This window comes from Vitis vinifera, chromosome 13 (genome assembly GCF_030704535.1).
Source record: "Vitis vinifera cultivar Pinot Noir 40024 chromosome 13, ASM3070453v1".
NCBI lineage: Eukaryota > Viridiplantae > Streptophyta > Magnoliopsida > Vitales > Vitaceae > Vitis > Vitis vinifera.
Genome location: NC_081817.1, coordinates 1,269,674 through 1,277,870, shown reverse-complemented (window position 1 = coordinate 1,277,870; position 8,197 = coordinate 1,269,674). Strand labels below are relative to the sequence as shown.

The 8,197-nt window shown below is 34.0% G+C and overlaps 2 protein-coding genes and 1 long non-coding RNA gene across 4 annotated transcripts; 2 read left to right on the top strand and 1 right to left on the bottom strand.

The window, feature by feature from the left end:
* On the top strand, positions 1 to 760 carry LOC100267335 (uncharacterized). Its single transcript, XR_002031413.2, has 3 exons — positions 1 to 275; positions 363 to 456; positions 552 to 760. It is a non-coding gene; the product is annotated as an uncharacterized LOC100267335 (long non-coding RNA).
* Positions 761 to 2,936: 2,176 nt separating this feature from the next.
* Positions 2,937 to 5,341, top strand: LOC100255303 (BTB/POZ domain-containing protein At3g56230). The gene is made up of 3 exons (XM_003633385.4): positions 2,937 to 3,185; positions 4,392 to 4,568; positions 4,748 to 5,341. The coding sequence occupies exons 1-3, from the start codon at positions 3,006 to 3,008 to the stop codon at positions 5,204 to 5,206; spliced, it is 816 nt and encodes a 271-aa protein (XP_003633433.2). The 5' UTR covers positions 2,937 to 3,005; the 3' UTR covers positions 5,207 to 5,341.
* A 1,482-nt stretch (positions 5,342 to 6,823) lies between these two features.
* LOC100245026 (uncharacterized) lies at positions 6,824 to 8,197 on the bottom strand. Of its 2 annotated transcripts, none has more exons than XM_002278835.5 (4): positions 7,884 to 8,197; positions 7,480 to 7,608; positions 7,204 to 7,374; positions 6,824 to 7,067 (listed from the first exon to the last, which is right to left on the bottom strand). In XM_002278835.5, the coding sequence occupies exons 1-4, from the start codon at positions 7,965 to 7,967 to the stop codon at positions 6,975 to 6,977; spliced, it is 477 nt and encodes a 158-aa protein (XP_002278871.2). In that variant the 5' UTR covers positions 7,968 to 8,197; the 3' UTR covers positions 6,824 to 6,974. The 2 variants fall into 2 exon arrangements, with proteins under 2 accessions (XP_002278871.2, XP_010658202.1); XM_010659900.3 differs by having other exon boundaries at positions 7,204 to 7,377; positions 7,884 to 8,194.

The following is an 8,197-nucleotide window of genomic DNA, read 5'->3' as shown; positions in this document are numbered from 1 at the left end:
CACACCAAACACAACCACCATCTTTTCAGCCTTTCCCCCCTATAAATACCTCCCCGCCCTCTCTACTCATCAGGAGCTCTCTCTTTCAATCAATTGCCACACCAAACACAACCCCCGCTCTCTTTAGCCTTTCCCCCCTATAAATACCACCCCGCCCTCTCTCTATTCATCAGCAGCTCTCTCTTTCAATCAATTGCTTTACCTCATAGAAGTAGAAGAAGTAGCCATGGAGGCTTTGCAGTCATGGGTTTCAGAGCACAAGCTCACCAGCATTGGTCAGTAGCATCACTACTCCTTCATGGGTTTTCCTCTCCTTCTCATTCCGATCATAATCTCCATAAAATATTGGGTTTTGCATGCAGGGACGGTCTGGGCATCTGCAGTAGGCGCATCCCTGGCGTATAATTCCAGGGCAAAATCTCCTCTCAAGCCCAGCCTCAGACTTATTCACGCCAGGTTAATTTCTCCCTCAACCCTACTTTTAACTTCATGAGTTTTTCTGATGATCATATTCATATTATATGACTGAATGATTGATCGATGTGCTATAGGATGCATGCACAGGCCCTGACACTGGCGGTGCTGTCAGGGGCGGCCGCGTACCATTATTATGAGAAGAGGGTCGGCAAGAAGGGGGAGACTGCTTAGCTTCTTCTCCAAATTAATTTATGATGCCTAGCTACCTGCGCTCCATGTTTGTTTTGATTCAGTGTTTTAGTAATGTAAAGAGAAAATGATAGAATAAATTTTAATTAATATATCTGATTTTTCTTTTTCTTTTTCTATGTTAATATCCCGATGGATAGCTAGCACACAGATTGCACACAGTTTAATCCACGCTCATGTACCAATTACCATATCCACTGTTTCTGCTTTTCTCGGAATCCAAACAACCTTTTTATATAAACAATGGGTACGGAAACAGCCTTTTTATTTTTTTCTCTTTGCCCACACGTGGATGTGTCTGACAAGTCACAATAAGTTAATAATTTTAATTTTAATTTTTAATTTTTAATTTTTAATAATAAGGGATCACACTAATATAAGATGATATTAACTCAAAATATCATAAATTGTTGAAGGGGGTTACCCTAATAAAAGGCACATTTCACATATGCTTGAAGTATAAGTTGAATATATGGTATAGTTGGCATTGCTTTGAAAAGACTTGGGGTACTTTAAACTTCACTACTATAAGGCTAATTACTTTGCTTTATAAAACGTGGTTTGAAACAAGAATGACATGGAAATAAGGATTCAAAATTCTTTTTAAAATGTTTAAAATCTAAATTGATTATTTTATGGACGAATTTTCTATTTTAAGTTGTGAATTGAACTAAAAAAATTAAGAATCATTCTATTTCCATAAAACAAATACTTTAATCTTAATTTTCATGAAAGAAAAACAAAAAAAATAATAATAAAAAATTACTTTCCTTATAAAAGCAAGAGAGAGATATTTGGGCAATTTTAATACTCTCAAAACCTACTCTTTCGTCTTCTATTTTATTGGGTTGGATCGTGTCAAAATTCAACTCTAACATTAATTAAGAAAACTTGTTAGAATAGATAACAAGAATATTAAGCTTAAAAAAATTGATAAGTATATATATATTGGAATGTAAATTTGACCCAAATGTCCAAATTTTGTCAGGATTTTCAAATTTAATCAATTTATAAGTCTAGTTAAGTTTCATTGAAATAAAAATTAATTACTAATATTTTTTAATATTTTCATAAAATTGAATTGCTAGTATCCTATGGATTTCTAATATTTTAATCCTTAAGAGGGGAGACCTTCCCCTTATCAATTTATACACCCAATGAAAGCCTTGCATATAAATAAACTTTATTCTTTTACTTCACTTTTTATATTAATATTTTTATTTTGTGTTGTGGGATGGGATAGAGGTGTTAACATCTACCCACCAAGAAAATGGGTTAGCTTCCAAACTATGATTCATCCCCTTCCCACATCGTGTATAGCACAAACATTGTATATTCTAGAGAGAAGAGAAGGGGAGGGTTTGGTAGTGAGGATGATAATTGATGAATATTATCTAAGAAATTAATGGCCATCATGATAAGGCCCATAAAAAACTATTAGTATTAATGTTAAGAAAGTGGTTTTGAGTTGTGTTTGCCTATCAGATACATGCTGTTATGAGGTTGGCAAGTCTCTTTCTTCTCCCCCTTTTGTATTTCTTCTTTGAAGTAAGCTATTTTTTAAGGGCTTTCTTTATAACACATCAAAGACATGCCCTACCAACTTCCCTATTTTCATTTTCTTGACCATCATACCCTCCACCCTCCCTCATTGATTAAATGCCTCTACTATTTTTCCCTTGATTTCTTCATTTAAAAACTCACAAGTCAAAAAAATGTAAAAAGGAATTTATGGGTTGTCTATATAAACAAATGGTTCTACAATAGCAATATCATTGTTCTAAAAATAGTATTTTAAAGGGTTATTTAATTAAATGGGTAATTGAAAACCCGATTTTAGAAATTTATCCCTTTATCATTTTTTGGTCTCATTACTAAAAATGTAAAAATAACTATTTCTTTTAAAACTTATATATAAATACTTGAAATGATAAAAGACATTTATATCAAAAATGAATTATTTTTTAAGAAAAAAAAAAGAGAATAATTAGATTCACAAATTTAGAGATTATTTCATCCATTTTAATCCATTAATTCTATATTATATGTGTGATAAATATGATATTTCTTTTTTGGAGAGGTTGAGAAACCTACTTTATTCATAAATATTTTTTATAGATAAATATTTAAGCAAATATAAATATAAGCCTTTTCATGGAGCCTTGTTTAGTCATTTCACTACTTTAACAAAACTATCCATACCCACCAGAAAGCAATAATGGAAACTTCCTTCTAGATTATAACAAGGTCTAACAAACCTTTCCATAAATAATAAACAGCACATAGACATTTCTTCTTCATCTTCATCTTCTTTTTTCTCCTGCATCATCTTCTTCTTGATGATGGACTGCTCAATTTGCAGTGCAGTGCCCTTCATTCTAAGGCCTCCGAGGAATACAATATGTGCAGCTTGCTATGAGAGTGCCAGAAGCATAGTTGCATTCATCAACAAGCTTGAAAACGATAAGGGATTCGATAAATCCAATAACTCCATTGTCTCTCCTGCAAATTCCTCCAAGGTAAGTTGATTTCACTTCAAGCTTCTCCTCCTTCTCCTTGGGAACTTTTCATGTTTCTTTTTTGCTTTGCTTCCTTTATTTTTGTTGGGTACTATGTGTGTAGTTCTAAAATTTTTTGTTTTAGTTTTTCAGAGCCATGAGTGGTGAGTTGTAAGCCTATGTGTCCTTGAAAATTCTATACAAAATGCAGCAAACATAGACTAAAACTATTGGTTTCCTAGAATATGTCTTGGGCTATATTCAATGGGCTTGTAGGTTGGATTACCGGCCCTAACTTAATTAGGGCTACAACAAGTTCAATGGATAGATAATCAACTTGAGTTCAATTCAACTTGACATTTAAATTAAGATGCTCCATCAAACCCCATTTTTCTAAACTTAGATTGATTGGATTAGATTTAGATTGATCGAGTTGATGGAATTGTATAATTCAAAATCTATCCATATTGTTTTTTTTTCTTTCTAAAATTTAGTTTTTTTCTATATATTTATACCAAAGAAAATAATAAATGAAAAAAAAAACCTTTTAAGATAATAACAAAAAATAAAAATAAATTTATATATTTTTATTAAAAAATAGAAAGTATGTAATATAATTAAAACTTAATATTTTTCTTTAAATTTTTTTTAAAAAGAATGAACGAAATGAATGGTACTACATAACATAATATAAATTATAAATATTAAATCATGTTTGGGTTAAATTCAGGTTTTTCAAGCCTTGACCTAAGTCCTCCCAAATTAAGTTTAGGTTAAAGGATTCAACTCAAACCCAACTTGAATATTAAAAATAATTGTTTTAGTCTGTCCACATATAAACCGTCGGTCCACCTGCCCAAATTAGCCCCTACACTTAAATTTAATGGTGCCATATAAGTAATAGAGTGTATATATATATTTCGTATAACTAGACAAGTAGATATAATCATACCCAAGGGAAGTTTATGCCTGATGGGCTTAACTTTTGGCAAAATAGTTGTGAAAAAATAAAAGTGGGCTAGAGTTTTGGGCCTGAACCATATACACCTACATATGTCTTCGATTTTAATAGATCAAATTCAATGCCTCGAGCCAACTCCTAATTCTAATGATGTTTATTGAGAATAACTGGAGTACTGTCAGTAAAATTATGATTGAAAAAAAATATTAGAATAAGACTGAAATTACAGGAATTGAGTTGTTGAATTATGGAATGGCTGCAACCAGGGATTTTCAAATGCTTTGAAATGGGTGAAGGAAATGAAAGAGATAGAAGAGGAGCTTAACGAGAAATTGAGCTTTCTTGGAGGATTTGCTGCTGCTTTCAGAGACCAAATTCACACTGATATTGAAGTCAAGCCAGGCCACAATGGACCTTCTCTATTTGCACATAGAGCATTATTGGTAAGCCTCTTCTCAACAGGCCCACTCTTCTCTCTCTCTCTCTCTCTCTCTCTCTCTTCATAACTTTTTTTAGTTGTTGTGTCTCGATTATGATCTAAGAGTTTTAAGTTTTTGAATCAAATTAATTATTTAAACTTGGCAATTACCCCAGAAATTTCCATGATATTGATTTGTTGCAGGCAGCAAGGTCAGAGATCTTCAAGAACATGCTGGACTCAGATGGATGCAAAGCTGCACCAAGTAACACCATAACACTCCCGGAATTGAACCATGAAGAGCTTGACTCTCTCCTTGAGTTCCTCTACAGTGGAAGCCTGCCTGCAGACAAGGTGGAGAAGCATGTCTACTCATTATCACTGGCCGCAGACAAGTATGAAATCCCATTCTTGCAGAAGTTCTGCGAGCAGCGAATGCTAGGATCCTTGAGCTCATCCAGCGCTCTCGATGTTCTAGAGATATCCGACGCATGTTCTAGCCAGACAGTGAAGGAGACAGCCTTGAATTACATCGTTAAAAACATGGAGGACATAGTTTTTTCAACTAGGTATGAATCATTTGCCCTCAAGAACCCACATCTGTGTGTACAGATCACAAGGGCATCGTTCATGGATGCTAAAAACCGAAAAAATGGGGTTTGAGGGCAGTGGATGGAATCAAGTAAAAAGCTTATTAAAGACAGATGAGGAATCTTTTTATGCATAGATTAATATGAATTCTTACAAGAAACTTACACAAGAGATTCATATATGAATTTTATACTTAGAATTTTTTAAGATGTGGCTCTTATCTTCAAGCTTAACCATGTTAATAAACAGCTTAATCGGTAGACTATATACTGTTGGCTATGGAATAGTTAATTACTTCCAAGGCTATCATTAATAAGAGTACTGTAGAATCTCCTTTTGGAACATTGCAATAATGCAATTTACTATAGTCCAATGTAGTACTATTCCATGTTTCCTGGAATTGCTTCCCTATCAGTGTGCTTATCAAACCTCTACTTTATCCTTTCCACGATCTCCCCCGTGAACAATCTTAAACCAGGTCTATATCGATATGGTTTAAGCTTTTAGAAAAATCGGTAACCTATAATTACAAGCTCAAAGAGAACGTCTATGATTTGTTTGCCTACCATTCATCTGCCTTAACTAGACACAAGATATCACAGACCTAAAGTCAAACAAGTTGACTTTTAGGAAATTTGGTTATTTTGTTTGCCTACTACTTATCTAGCTTTGGCAAAAGATATTACGGGTCTAAATCCAAAAATCTTAAACTTTTAAGAAAATTGGCTATTGCGTTTGCCTATTATCTATCTAGTTCAAATATGAGATATTACAAACCTAAATCCAAACAGCTTAAACTTTTAAGAAAATTTGTTATTTAACAACTTGATTTAGTTTCATATTTGGTTAGTTTTCTATACCTACTTACATCTTGGTGTTTGAATTGAGCTATGATGTATGATATTTTGGAGTACATGGCAATTATGATTCTCAACATATATGGTGTTAGGGGCTCAGATTGTGTCTTCTGCAGCAGTGCATGTGAATGGATTTTCCGGGATGTGCTTGGTTTCTGCTCTTGCAGACAAATTCAATGTTTTTTATAAGGGAAACCTCCAAAACAACTCCTATAGTTACTTCAATCTACATGGAAATTAAAAGAAACTGATTACATAAATAATTACAACCCTAATAAGAGGTTTAATATTACTTCAGTTTCTTTCTTTGGTGAAACCTAACAAAAAAAACCCTTGAAGGGCACATGCAAAACCCTAATTAAATCAAGTATTGAAGACCCAATCCTCAGTCCTTCCCAAGCAAAAATCAATTATTCTTTGTCACATCAAAAACATACCCACATGGATTGCATGTGCCCATATATAATTCATCTTCTGTATTCATCGATCATTCTCCTGTTCTGTCACATATCATCTTCCATGGATTGGATTTACTCAGCCGGGGATTTGTACATTGAATGAGAAAATCATGGAAATTAATCTATCTTTTTGCCTCCTATTTGGAGTAGATATGCAAATGCTAGTATATGTAATGGGCAAATCGATCGAAAATTCTTCATCTAATGCACTTAGAGTCTTCTTTGTTCATTACTTCAGAAGTGCCATTAATTTTGAGATTCAAGTATAGTAAACATAGCGATACATTGATGCCAGTCATCTGATGAATTATTTTGGTCAATTTCGTTGCCTTCATTTTAGGAAATTTGACTCAAATTTTGTCATCTTCAAACGATTTGTAAGTTTGTAACTCCGTTTAATGGGATTGCTCCCTTTGATTAAAGGCATTGCCGAATCTACAACAACAAGAAAACCCGAGAAAAAAAAAAAAAAAAAAACCAAAAAAGGGAAAGGCAGGTAACGGATGATTCTTTTACTACTCTTGATCATTGGCTAATACTTTCACTCCAGTTCTTGATCGCCTGCATAACTGCTTGTTTCACCACCTGGGCATCGATGCTTTCTACTTGTTCTTCATCCTGCAAAATTTTGCGAACTTTAGCCTTGTCGGAAAGGAGAAAATTAAAGAGAAATACATTGTATATTCATTATATTAAAGGTTCAAATCCAAGCCTGCATGCATGAAAACAATTGGAGAGAGGTTTAATATCTTACTTCTCCTCCAACTGCTTCTAATTGAAACCGATCGGTACAAGAAACACTAGCGTCATGTACATTAAGACCAAGCTCCTCGAAGGCTTCCAATATCGAGACGAGCAGACCAGGGCAACTCGTCTCGGAAAACACATTTACTAGGAAACCCTTTTCTAGGGTTTCTACTGTAACCTGCTGTAGTGAGAACATATTTGCATCAAATATATACTTACCAAAAGAACTAATGAAATAAAATTTAAAAGAAAAAAAAAAGAGTACAAATTGATGAGCATATACCACAGGCAAGAGAGTTTGGGCAGCTGAATTTTGTGCAGTACTTGCTATATTTCGATTCAGCCTTTCCACCTTTTGTTTCAGCTCTTCTATATACTTTGATGCATCAACGATGATGGAGGTCTTGTTCAGCTTCCATACAGATATACAGAACAAAAACCAAGTCAACTACAATGATTTCACTTAGAATTCTTATATATGTACAGCTCAAATTCATCTAATCAAATTAAGGTTTCATTCATGGACAACAGCTTAAAACAAACCAAATTCTACACTGGACATCCATGGATCTTTTATAGTTCTTCTACCCCACCAATCCATATTTGTATATATATGGATTGTTTTTCAGGAGAAAAGGAAATTAAACATGAATGACATGGAAGAAATAGGGAGAGATAGTTAATTACTGCATGAGAGTTAGTAATGGAACGAAGGAGTTGAAACTTCTCATGCAGGGGTGTTGCTGGTCTCTTGTGCTCCCTAGAAACCATGGTTTTTTTTCCCTTCTCTCTCTCTCTCTCTGTATATCAATATGCTTCAGCAGCTGCCTCTCTTCAAATCTTTCTTTTCTTTCTCTGCTTACTTTCTTTCCAGTCTGCAAAGGCTCTGATGGCACTGTTTAAAAGAGAAGGATGAGCTCTTCAATCTATGAGATCATCATCTCTTTCTTTCTCTCCATCCACCCCCACATGACTCCTTACCCTCTTCCCTACAAAATACA